The sequence below is a fragment of the Heterocephalus glaber genome, unplaced genomic scaffold (genome assembly GCF_053883595.1).
Source record: "Heterocephalus glaber isolate CG9 unplaced genomic scaffold, H.glaber_assembly_v1.0 deba00001428, whole genome shotgun sequence".
Taxonomy (NCBI): domain Eukaryota; kingdom Metazoa; phylum Chordata; class Mammalia; order Rodentia; family Bathyergidae; genus Heterocephalus; species Heterocephalus glaber.
The window spans coordinates 23890342-23903610 of record NW_028258293.1 but is presented as its reverse complement, the minus strand read 5'-3'; the positions used below and the strand labels follow the sequence as shown (position 1 = coordinate 23903610).

General features: G+C 45.5%; 1 protein-coding gene across 1 annotated transcript; it reads right to left on the bottom strand.

Annotated features, from left to right (window-relative positions):
• Positions 1-2238: 2238 nt before the first annotated feature.
• Positions 2239-4164, bottom strand: Cavin3 (caveolae associated protein 3). Its single transcript, XM_004863381.4, has 2 exons — positions 3533-4164; positions 2239-3073 (listed from the first exon to the last, which is right to left on the bottom strand). Exons 1-2 carry the CDS (start codon positions 3914-3916, stop codon positions 2672-2674), a joined length of 786 nt encoding a protein of 261 aa, XP_004863438.1. The 5' UTR covers positions 3917-4164; the 3' UTR covers positions 2239-2671.
• Positions 4165-13269: the final 9105 nt, after the last annotated feature.

Genomic DNA, 13269 nt, shown 5'->3' with positions numbered 1-13269 from the left:
CCAGGAGGATCCCTGGATTTCCAGATGAAGTGGAGCTACGCAGAGCAGCCCTTGGTGGAAGGAACCCCGTCCCCACACCCCTCTTCTCCTGATGCCTCCTAGCAACTGCCCCATCTGGACAGACAGACCTAGGGGTCATCCACTGGGACGCTGGATCCAACAGTGACATCACGTGGTCATAAGGAGCAACAGCGGTAGACTTGAAAAAGCCCAAGGACAGAGATGATGTGAGCCTCAGGGTGCAACAGAACAATCCAGGGGACGGAAAGATAACGGACATAATATGATGAGTTTCCCACCAACCATGGCAAGTGGGCATGTAACTCCTTCTAACTGAATCCATGAAAATAAAGTGTCACACTACTTGAGCTCAAGTGCCAAGGAGTAATTCGCACCTGTAGCTCTGGTCCCGTTATCTATCACTAACATGGTCATCTAAGTACCCACCTCCCCAGTCATCATCTGAGCCCTTAATCTGTTTTCTTTTCCTGAGATCCCATCAGCAGAAGGCCTTTCTAGTTCCTGTGTTTACTTGTTTTTACCTGGTTTATATGTTTATTATCTACCCACCCCCAGACTTTACCTTCATAAAGGCAGGGAGGGATCTTGTCTTCTCTATGTGCCACTGTATCCTCAGCTTTTAAAATACAGGGGCACACACTAAGAGTTCAGTAAATGTCTTGAATGAGTGGGTAAATGAATCACATACCTGAAAATTGCAGAGCAGAAACTATGTGCCAGGCACTTGCTAAGCACTTCACTTATGTCACTTAATTCTGAAAACAGCCCCCAAAGAGACTGATTCTAATAGGTAAAATTGTGCCATTTTATAGATGAGCAAACTGAGGACCCTTGTCTAAACATAAAACTCATTTGTGTTTTACATACACATAGGCTGAAGGTAATTTTAGACCACATTTTTAGTGCACCTGTGTTTTCACTGTGACCCATCACGTGAGATCAAGGGTAGAATTTTTCTACTTGCGGAGTCGCTTTAGCATTTAAAAAGTTTTGGAGAATTTCAGAGTTCCAACTTTTTGCATTAGGGCTGCTCAACCTGTAGTAGCATGAGAAGTAGCAAATGCTAGGGGCCTTGAAGTTAACCCTAAAGAGCTTGAGCTGTGTTCTGAAGCTGATGGTGAGACACAGAAGGGTCTGACTCAGGAGAGAGATGTGATCAGACAGGCAATTCGAATACTGGTCAGGTGAGAGACGAGGCCTGGAACAGGGCAGTGGATAGATTGTAGAGGACAAATCAATACAGTAATTGTGTCTATGAGGAGGGGTTAAGAGTGTCCTTCAGCCAACAAGGACTCCCTGGTTTCTGTACAAATGACAGTGCCATTCACTGGTAAAAAAGCAGGAGGGGGAGAACTTTTGAAACATACCCAGTAGGGCCTGTCACATAGTAGGTACCACATAAATGTTAGTTTGAAATGAAACAATTAAAAGTTAGAGTGCTACTTTTGGAGTACTTTTCAACTGCACCCCAAGACAGTGGTCTGGGTGGGGCTTCGTGTAGCACAGGCCTGTAAGCCTGGCACTCTGGGAGGCTTCAGCAAGATCACAGCTCAAACCCAGCCTGGGCAACTTAGCAATTTAGGAAGATCCTGTCTCAAAATTTAATTAAAAAAAAAAAAAATGAGGGCATAGTAGTGCAAACCTGTAATCCGTGCCCTCTGAGGGCTGAGCTAGGAGGACCACCAAAAGTTCTCAGTCAACCTGGGTTACATAATGAGTTTGAGGCCAGCTTGAACTACATAGAGAGACCCTGTCTCAAAAAACAAAAGCAGTGAAAGAGAGAGAGGGAGAAAGGGAGAGAAAGAGGGACAGAAAGAGGGAAAGAAAGAAAGAAAGAAAGACAGAAAGAAAGACAGACAGACAGACAGACAGACAGAAGAAAGAAAGAAAGAAAGAAAGAAAGAAAGGCTGCTGATGTAGCTTAGCGCAAAGGCCCTGGGTTAAATTCCTAAGGGGGGGGGGGGGTCAGAGACAGTGGTCTGGGTTGTATGTGGGTGGGAGGAGAAGCCTGGAGTGATGTCAACCAAAAAGCACCAAGAATAAAAACAGGGCTGATTAAAGAATCTTGGAAACCCTAATTTTTCAAAGGTGGTAGAAGAAGAGATTAAGAGAAAAACTACCGGGGCTGGGATTTAGCTCAGTGGTTCCACCGCCTGCCTCACAAACACAAGGTCCCGAGTTCCAGCCCCAGTACCAAAAAAAAAAAAAGAGAAAAACTATTAGTGGACATTTATTGTGCACTTACACCAAAGGACTGTACCGGACGCTTTAAAAAAATGAAAGAAAAGAAAAATGTTGTGACTGAGTGCCCCCATAAGGAAGGTGTTTCAGAAGCAAGTGCCCAGCAGGATGTTCCCTCTGTCCCTGGAGCACAGCCCGGGATTCGGGGCTAGCAGGTGGAAAGATCCCACCCTCCTCGGCACCCTAGCCTTCTCTCGCATGGAGTCCGCATTAGACGAAATTACTTTTATTGATGGTATGCCAAGTAGTGCAAGCTGCTGTCTAGTCAGAGGACGCCCTCTGAAAAAGCCAGGAGGGAGGGCAGAGCTGGGCAGTGGGTGCAGCATTCGCTCCTTATTTGGGCGTGAATGTTGCCTTCCGAAAAGGATTTATTTTGGGGACAAGGCATAGGAGGCGGCAGGGCTGACTATCAGGCTGCACTCTCTATTTGGAGCGGAGCCTCTTGGGCAGGCTCGGTTCTCCCCGGAACTTCCTCGGGGTCCTGCGGAGGCTCTGGCTGGGGCGCCGACTCCAGCGCAGGCTGGGCTTCCGGCTGGCTCTCTCTGCTCCGGCCAGGGCCTAGGCGAGGCGGCTTGACAGGCGTGGGCGGGGGCGCTGTGGGACCTTTCCGTCCGGAAAGAGCCCTTCTCAGATTTTGTACCTTCTGCAAACCGGTGCGCCTCAGCCGCTGGGCCCGAGACTCCACTGGCTCCTCGTCTGAGCTCTCTCCAACTTCGGCCTCCGGCTGCTCCGGGCCCAGCTCGGGCTGGTCCGCCGGACCCAAAGGTTCAGGCGCCTTCTGGAAGGCGCTGGCTGGAATTTCAGCCTCCTCCTGCATGTGACGACACAGCATTGACCCCGGGAGCCCCTTATCCTAGACTTGCCTGAGACTCACTCCTCAATGGCACCTGGTGGGACGCCACCCTTTAGGCAGATGGGGGGGGGGGGGTGCTGCAAGTGAACCACAGGAGTTTGGAAAGTAGGCGCGGCCCTGTTAGGGCTCCAGACACCGACAGTGGCCGCGTGGGCAGGAACTAGAGGACACAGAGAACTGTCACGGAATGCACTACCGCTATTTTCCTTCGGGATGGGCTGGGACTTGGACCAAGTTCCCCAGGCCCGCTGGGCTCCAGTTGAGCTGGGCGGGCGCGGGTTGGCCAGGCGGGGCTCAGGCATGTGGGGCAGGGAAGTGTGGACATGGGAGGAGGGCGGGAGCGGGGAATCCCCAAGCGGTGGGCCTGAGACAGGAAAAGGCCCGGGTTACGGGTAGGGGGCGCCTGAGGTCACTGACCTTAAAGAGCAGGACGTGCAGCTTCCCGCGCGCCACCAGCAGCCCGTGGTTGGCCTCCAGCCGCTGCACCTGGGCGGCGCGGCTCACTGCGCGCTCCTGGGCGGCGTCCGCGTGCGAGCCCACGCGCTCCGCCTTGGCCAGCAGCTGTGCCAGCGCGTTGCTGGTGGTGTCGTGGCTGCGACTTAGTGCGTCCAGGCCGCTCTGGATGCGGAGCACGGAGCCCGCCAGGCCGCCCTGCCTTCGAGCCAGGCCGCCCTGCCGCTCACGCAGCGCCTCCAGCATGGTGGCCAGCTTCTCCAACAGGGTGACCACCGTCACGGCGTGCACGGGGCCCCCGGCAGGCGCCCCGGGTGTGGGGCCCTGCTCCAGCGCGCTCTCCCCCATGGTCCCCGACAGCCCTGCCTGCTCTCCCAGCGGCTGCTGGCTGTTCTCTGAACTGGGGCCGCCTTTCCCCGGCTCCTCCCCAGCTCCTGCCGTGACTCAGGCGGGAGGAGTTGGCCTTCTGGGCGCTGGGAGGGAGGGAAGAGAGGCAGGGGGCGGGATGTCGGCGAGGGGTCCAGCCCCGGGACCCGCCAGGAAGCAGGTTGGCCCAGCAAACCCTCTGCCTCAGAGTTTGAGCTCCCCTCCTCCACACAGCTTCCTGCTGTTCCTTTCTGGAATGTACGCTCCCCACAGCAAAAGGCAAGTCACGGAAATTTTTATTTCATGGTGTGGGCAGAGAAACTACTTCTGTTAGCACAGCAAAGGGATAACCAGAGAATCTGCCGCCTCCCACCCTTGGCCTCCCACACGACAGAAGCGTGTAGTTGGGCGGACTCCGGGCTGGGCATGGTGGACCCAGAGGCCCTGGAAAGTTCTGCCGCAGGTCTAGGACCGCCTAGGCTCGAGGTATCACTTTGTGACAGGCTGTAGTGTGAGCTGGCAGGCAAGGCATCCTATGGTACTTTCCTAGGAGTCATCACCAAGGCTTGGCTACAGGCTTTGTTTCTTCCTGTTGGGTAGCAATTATCTTCTTTCTCTACTCTTTCTTAGTGTTTCACCGATGTAGCTGAGCCGGGCCTAGCTCCTGCACCCCAAGCATGGATTTCTCAAATTGTAGTCTGATTGTAGTCCTAGCACTCCGTTGATCCTGGTGAGGTCTGTTCCTCTTCCTCTCCTCATCAAACCTGTGTCGGTCACTTGAAAACAGCTGCAGAAGATAGTGACGGGCCTGAAGGAACCTGAGGCCTGAGTACCCAGAAATACAGAAGTGGAGAGGCAACTGTTTTGAGAAATCTTCTGATGTTAAGTTGGTGCCTGACTTCTACAATACACAGCCATGGAGCCTGGTTCCTCTGTTAACACAAGAGAAAAGCCGGGGCTCCATTGGGAACCTAGTGGGAATCACTGTGGCTTTCAGGGCCACTACACTTGCCCAGAGAAAAATCCATTAAGGAGGTGCCACTTAGAAAGCCTTCACCCTAACCAAACAGAAAATCCAATTCATATTCCCTAGCAACCAGAAACCCAATTCAAAAATAAATCTTAAAAGACTGTTGATAATGGGATTTTAAAGTATGAGTCAGTCACAACTCCAAATCTGGTCCCTTTGGTTCTCACCCCACCACCCCAGCACATGCACACAGGTGTCGCTTCATTTTCAGGCTGGGAGTAGCTACAGCAATGACAGGCCTCACATTTCTGCAAATGAGCTAGAAGAAAGAAAAGGCCATCTTAAAATTTTAGAGCATTTGTTCCCCAGAAGCACCCAGTATTAATCTACTTTCATGTTGCTGAACACAATACCTAACACCTACAACTTAAAGGAAAAGATGTTTAATGTGCTTTATGGTTCAGGGGACTCAGTCCAAGGTCTGCTGGATCTAAGGCAGAAACACGATGGAAGGACATGGCGGAAGAAACCTTCTCACCTCATGGCAGCCAGGAAGCAAAGAGGGAAGGGAGATGCCAGGGAGGAAGATAAGCCCTCCAAAGGCATGACCCCAGTCACCTATCTTTTCCAACCAGGCCCCATCTCCTAACAGTACATTTAGTCATGACCTTACCAATGAATCAGTCCACTCATGATTATAGTGCCCCATGATCCAATCCTCTTGCAAAAGCCCCACTTCTAAATATACGAGACTTTTTGCAGGACACTACAGATCTAAACCAAAACACACACACAATTTTTCCACTTGCCTTCCTCTGGATTGCATGGCCACAGGAAAGTGCCATGGGTGGATGGGCTTAGGCTGAGTTCTTTAATGAATCACTGACAAGAGAACCAATGATTGGTTATCTTTTAACAAATTAGGCCCACTTCTGAAACAGGGTAGGTTCGGCTTCCTTCAGGAACATACAGGTGATACAGAAGGAAAAACACATATCTATATAAGAACTAGATACTGTTAGGCATGGGTAATTGTGTCAGATTTCTGTTGCTGTGAAAAACTACCTGAGATAAACAACTGAAAAAGAGGAAATAGGTTTTGGCTCACAGTTTCAGGGGTTTCAGTCTGTAGTTATTTGGCTCCATTGTTTTTGGCCTGTGGCAAGCAGTATATCATGTTGGGAGCACACTGTAGAGCAGAGCTGCTCACATTAAGGCAAATAAGAAACAGAAGAAGGGGTCAAGGTCCCAAGATCCCCTTCAAGGGCAAACCTCTAGTGACTTAACTTCCTCCCACTAGACCCCATCTTCCTACAGCACCACAGACCAAGCCTTTAGCACAAGAGCCACCAGGGGACATTGAAAATCCAAACCATAACAGTAGTCAGTCAAAGATATCTACTACAGCCAGGGATGCTCAGTGGTTCTGCCGCCCGCCTAGCAAGTGCAAGGTCCCGAGTTCGATCCCCAGTACCAAAAAAATAAAAAATCTACTAAAAGAAGTCTGTGGAAGAATCATCAGCCTTGAGGAATGCAAATGAGGGAGTCTAATACATCTGGAAGCAAGAATTACAATAGATATTGTTTTAATTAAATTCTTTCCTTGGTACATTTTAGGTATACAACAATTACATTTCTCATTGGGAATTGTACCTTTACATGATGCATCTTGGTTCATATTTTTTCCCCATTCCTAGCCCTCCCTTCACCCCCTCCACCCTTCCCTATTTACAAAGACTTTATTTCCATTTTTTCCATTTCTCATCATTTTTTCTTTCCCTTCTTTCCTTTCCCCTGCCCCTCCCACTACCCCTACCCCTTTGGACCTTTTCTACCTATTTTGCGTTATCGATTATTCATTCTAATCATTGGTACATTTTAGGTATACAATATAATGACATTCATCATTGGAAATTTGCACCTTTACATAGTCTCTCTTGGTTCTTATTTTTCACCCTTGCCCAGTCCTCCCTTCAACCCCTCCATTCCTCCCTATTTACAAAGATTTTGTTCCTATTTTTCCATTTTCTCATATTAATCCCATTCCCTTCTATCCTTTCCCCTAGCCCTCCTACTTCCTTCCCCTTTGCCCCTTTTCTTCCTATTTCACATGACCTATTATACATTTAGTCCTTATTTACACTTTCAGTTTCTCACACCAGAGAAACTATTTGGTATTTACACATGTGTGTCCTATTTATTTCACTTAAGAGTATTGCCTCAATGTGCATCCACTTAGCTATAAATGTCTCTAATGTCTCATTTTTTATGGCTGAGTAGTACTCCATTTTATTTAAAAACCACATTTTCTTTATCCAGTCTCCAGATGATGGGCATTTGGGCTGTTTCCAAGTTTTAGCTGTCACAAACTGTGCTGCTATGAACATGGGTGCACATATATCATTGTGATATGATTCTTTTATTTCTTTGGGGAAAATCCCCAGAAGTGGAATATCGGTATCAAATGGGACTTCCAGTCCTAGTTCTTTGAGATATCTCCATACTGATTTCCACAGTGGTTGCACCAGTCTACACTCCCACCAGCAGTGGAGCAGGGTTCCTCTTTCCCCACAGCCCCACCACCATTGGTTATTGGTTGATTTCATGATAGCAGCCATTCTTTCTGGAGTGAAGTGGAATCTCAGCATTGTTTTCATTTGCATCTCTCGAATGACCAGTGAGGTTGAGCACTTTTTCATGTATTTATTTGCTATTTGTACTTCTTTGTCTGAGAAATGTCTGTTCATTTCAGATGCCCATTTTTGGATTGGGTCTTTAAATTTGGGAGGTCTGATCATTTTAAGTTCTTTATAGATTCAAGATAGTAGACCTTTGTCTGAGAAAGAGCAGGTGAAGATTTTTTCCCACATTGTGGGTTGTCTCTTCATACTGCTGCTGGTTTCTCTTGCTGTGCAGAAGCTTTTTAATAAGAAGAGATCCCATTTGTTGATTGTTTGTGCTAGTTCACGGGCAACTGAGGTTTTGTTCATAAAATCTTTTCCTACACGGATGTCTTCGAGGGTTCTACCTAACCTCTGTTCCAACCGGTTCAGAGTTTCTATTTTAATATTTAGATCTTTAATCCATTTTGATTTTAGATTAGTGCATGGTGAGAGATATAGGTCTAGTTTTAATCTTTGGCAAGTTGAAGCCCAATTTTTCCAGCACCATTTATTAAAGAGGCTATCTTTCCTCCAGTGAGGGTGTTTGGCTCCTTTGTCGAAGATGAGATGGCTGAGTGTGTCTAGTGTGGTTTCTGCATCTTCTAATCTGTTCTACTGGTCCTCGGGTCTGTTTCTTTGCCAGTACCGTGCTGTTTTTATCACAGTAGCTTTGTAGTAGAGTTGCAGGTTGGGGATTGTGATACCCCCTGCCATGTCCCTGTTACCTAGAATTGCTTTTGCTATTGTGGGTCTCTTCTTGTTCCAAATGAATTTTTGGATTGTTTTCTCAAGGTCCATGAAGTATGCTGCTGGGATCTCAATTGGAATTGCATTAAATCTATATAACAGTTTTGGAAGTATGGCCATTTTCACTCTATTAATCCTTCCTACCCAGGAGCAGGGGATGTCTGTCCATTTTCTGATATCATCTTCAATCTCTCTTTTCAGAGTGCCATAGTTTTCAGAGAAGAGGTCTTTGATTTCTTTCATTAGGTTGATTCCTAGGTATTTCAGTTTTTTGGATGCTATTGTGAAAGGAATTATTTGCCCTGTTTCTCTCTCAGTGAGTCTGTCATTCGTGTAGAGGAAAGCTATTGATTTTTGTGTGTTGACCTTGGAACCAGCTACTTGACTGAATTTGGTTATTAAGTGTAGAAGACTTTTGGTGGAGTTCTTGGGGTCTTCTATAGAGAGTATCGTGTCATCTGCAAATAATGACCATTTGACTTCTTCATTACCTATCTTTATTCCTTTTATTTCTTTCTCTTGTCTAATTGCTGTGGCTAATGTTTCCAGAACTATATTGAACAAGAGTGGTGATAGTGGACATCCTTGTCTTGTTCCTGATTTTAGTGTGAAGGATTTCAGTTTTTGACCATTTAGTATGATATTGGCTGTTGGTTTTTCATAGATGGCTTCTATCAGTTTGAGGTAGAGACCATCTATTCCAATTTTTTGTAGGGTTTTTATCATAAATGCATGTTGGATTTTGTCAAATGCTTTTTCTGCATCTATGGAGATAATTATGTGGTTTTTGTCCTTGGCTCTACTGATATAGTGATATATTGATTTACGTATGTTGAACCATCCCTGCATCCCTGGGATAAATCCCACTTGATCAGGGTGTATGATCTTCTTGATGATCTTCTGCATTCTGTTTGGCAGTATCTTATTAAGGATTTTTGCATCTATGTTCATTAGTGAGATTGGCCTATAATTCTCCTTTTCGGTTGGGTCTTTCTCTGCTTTGGGGATCAAGGTGATACTTGCTTCCAGGAATGAATTTGGGAGTATTGCCTCCCTTTCAATTTCATTGCAGAGTTTCAACAGTAGTGGCAGCAGTTCCTCTCTAAATGTCTTGTAGAATTCAGCAGTGAAGCCATCAGGGCCCAGGCTTTTCTTAGTTGATAAGTTTTTAATTACATTTTCAATTTCATTGGTTAATGTTGAGTTGTTCAGAAATTTTAGGTCTTCTTTGTTCAACTTTGGTAATTCATATGTATCTAGGAATCTGTCCATTTCTTCTGTGTTGTCCATCTTATTGGCGTATAGGTTCTGGAAGTAGGTATTGATGATCCTCTGGATTTCTGCTGGGTCTGTTGTCATTTCACCCTTTTCATTCCTGATTACATGAATTTGGCCCTTTTCTTTCCTTTTTCTGACAAGGTTGGCTAAGGGTTTATCAATTTTGTTGATTCTTTCGAAGAACCAACTCTTGGCTTCATTGATTTTTTGTATCGTTCTCTTAGTCTCCATTGCATTGATTTCTCCTCTGATCTTTATAATTTCCTCTCTTGTATGAGCTCTAGGGTTGTCCTGTTCTTCTTTTACTAGAAGCTTGAGGTACAGCATCAGGTTGTTTAATTGGGCTTGTTCTGTTTTCCTAAATGCATATTCACTGCTATGAATTTCCCTCGTAAGACTGCTTTCATTGTGTCCCATAGATTCTGATATGTTGTATTGCCATTGTCATTTAATTGAAGGAACTGTCTGATTTCTTCTTTAATTTCCTCTGTGACCCATTGGTTATTCAGAAGTGTGTTGTTCAATTTCCACGTGCTTATGAAATTTTTTGAGTTTCTTTTGTTATGGATCTCCAATTTCATCACACTGTGGTCTGATAATATACAGGGGATAACTTCAATTCCTTTGCACTTACTTAAACATGTTCTATGTGTGAGTATGTGGTCTATTTTGGAGAATGACCCATGTGCAGCTGAGAAGAATGTGTATTCTGATTTTGTGAGGTGGAAGACTCTGTAAACATCTGTTAAGTTCATTTGTTCAAGAGTTCGATTGAGTTCTAGTATTTCTTTACTTATTTTTAGTCTAGTTGATCTATCTATTTGTGACAGTGGGGTGTTGAGGTCCCCCACTACAATTGTATTAGTGCATATATGATTTTTCATGTCCATTAGTATTTGTTTTATATAGTTGGGTGCACTGGTGTTTGGTGCATAGATATTTATGATTGTCATCTCTTCCTCTTGGATTGTTCCCTTTACAAGGATGTAGTGTCCTTCTTCATCTCTCTTAATCAGTGTTGGTTGGAAATCTACTTGATCTGCCAAGAGGATAGCTACTCCTGCTTTTTTTTGGGTTCCTGTCACATGGAGTATTGTTTTCCACCCTTTAACCTTCAGTCTATGAGTTTCCTTTTGAATTAAGTGTGTTTCTTGTATGCAGCATATTGTTGGATTTTGCTTCTTGACCCATTCTGCCAGTCTATTTCTTTTGATTGGTAAATTGAGACCATTAACATTGATGGTTATAACTGAAACATATTGACTTGTCATTGCCATGACTTTTTCTTTGTGTTGTGTTCTCCCCCTTTCCATTTAATTTCTTGTCATGCCAGATGGGTTCATTCAGCTTTGCTTCCTGGGGTTGTGATCCTCAATGTCTGTTCCTAGGATAGTGTGTAAAATTCTTTGGAGTGCTGGTTTGATATTCACGAAGTTCCTAAGGTACTCTTTGTCATGAAAGTATCTTATTTCTCCATCACTTTTGAAAGATAGTTTTGCAGGGTACGTCAATCTGGGTTGGAGGCTGTTTTCTTTTAGGGCTTGGAATATGTCACTCCAAGCTCTTCTTGCCTTGATGGTTTGTGTTGAGAAGTCTGCTGTGATTCTGATGGGCTTTCCTTTGTATGTGATTTGTTTCTTTTCTCTAACTACTTGTAAAACTTTGTTGTTCTGTTGAGTTTCTGGAATCTTAACAATTATATGCCTATGTGTAGATTTTTTTTGATCAAGGCTATTTGGCCTCACTTATCTGTAAGTGCAGCTCTTTTTTGGGAAGTTTTCTGCCATTATTTCTGTGAAGAGATCTTTTATGTCATCTGCACTCTCTCCTGTTTCTTCATTGAGCCCAATCAGTCTTATGTTATTCTTCTTTGCATCATCTAGCAGCTGCTGGATTGATTTCTCATGTTCCCTTATAATTTTGAAGCAATTTTCTTTTCCTGGTCACTAATTCCAATCTTATCTTCTATATCTGAAATTCTGTCCTCACATTGGCTCACTCTGCTGTGTAGACTTTCAATGGAGTTTTTCATCTCCTGGAAATCTATTTGCATCTGTTTTATGGATTCCATTTGTTTCCTATGTTGGGATTCCATCATGTTCCTGAGCTCCTCTCTAGATTTATTAATCATGTCTTGCACTAGGGGCACAATTTCTCCTGTTATCTGAGAAATTATTTCTGATTTCCTTTTTTCCAGATCCCCTTTTGTTGCCAGTTCAGTGGGTCCAGGTGGTTGAGTATCAGAGTGTTCCATCTCATTTCCCTTTGGGGTTGCTGTAGGTGATCTGGGAGTCTGGTTTTGAGACTTATTTATGTGTTTTCTCATTTCGACTGGGGGTGGGGGGCTGTTGGCGCCTGCACAGATTACCTCCTCTGAGCTGGGAGAGGTGGGACAGGGGCCGGAAGCAGCGGTAGGGATGGTGGCCCAAAAGCCCTTTCCTGTGGGCTGCGAGCAGCGGGAGGGATGGTGGCCGAGAAGCCCCTTCCTCTGGTCCAGGAGCAGTGGGATGGTGGCTCAGAAGCCCCTTCCTCTGGGCCAGGAGCGGTGGGCCAGAAGGTTGCCCCAAAGCCCTTTCCTCTGGTCTGGGAGCAGCGGGAGGCAGGGTGGCCAGGAAGCCCCTTCCTCTGGACCAGGACCAGTGGGACAGCGGCCCAGAAGCCCCTACCTCTGGGCCGGGAGCAGCGGGACTCAGGACCATGGTCTAGTGGTCCAGTGTCCTCTGTGTCTTTGTAGTGTGGATCCAGGTGGCTGTACAGAGGAGCGGGGGTTGCGGGGTCCATTGTATTGTTGCCGGGGCGCGGGCTGATTCGGTGTCTTCCGTGCAACTCACAATAGATATTTTTTAAAGACCTATTAAATTCCTCTCTGGATATGTGGAATAAGGAGCACTTTCAAACTTAGCAGCCCAGTCAGTGATGGTGATACAAGTCTCCTCTGATCCTCAAATATGAAATCCCTAGGAATTGGCTAATAATAAAAAATGGAAACTCACAAGGTGAATAAAACTAACATAGGACAGCCCAGAAGAGTACTCTTAGTCACCAAAGTGCTGACAAAAATTGCAACAGAGAGAGCCCTTGGAGTCTCTAGGGAGGAGCCATATTATAGCTTCCAATTCAGGTGAGAAAGGAAGAAAGAAAACAAGGCTGAAGAATGATGCTTTCTACTAAAAGATAAACTCAAACACATTAAAAATTTGAAGAATTTATTTGAGCACAGAAAAGCTCATGAGTCAGGCAGCATTCAGAACAAAAAGAGGTCTGGAGAACTCTACTGGGCCAGCATGGGCTGCAGCCTTGTATAATGCGAAAGTAAGCCAAAGAAAATTATTTAATTTGTTAGAGTGGAGAGTCCCTGGTTAGAAGTTAGAGGTGGTTTCAGATTGATACAATTTCTATTTTTGTTTTACTCTTTCCATTGGGCTTTGATTTTCTGATGTAGGAACCCAAAGCTATAGAGCCATCTGAGCCTAAAGGCCTCCCAATTAAAAGGTTTTAATGCCTGGAAGACAATGTAACCTAATCTCAGTTTAAGGATGTCCATTGTATAAATCAAGCATGTGGCCAGAATTTACTCCCTAAACACCTTAGTACGGAAAGGGAAAGTAGAAGCCTGTTGTTGCAGGTTGATTGTGTACCTGAAAAGATACCTTCAAGTTCTGCCCCCTACTACCAGT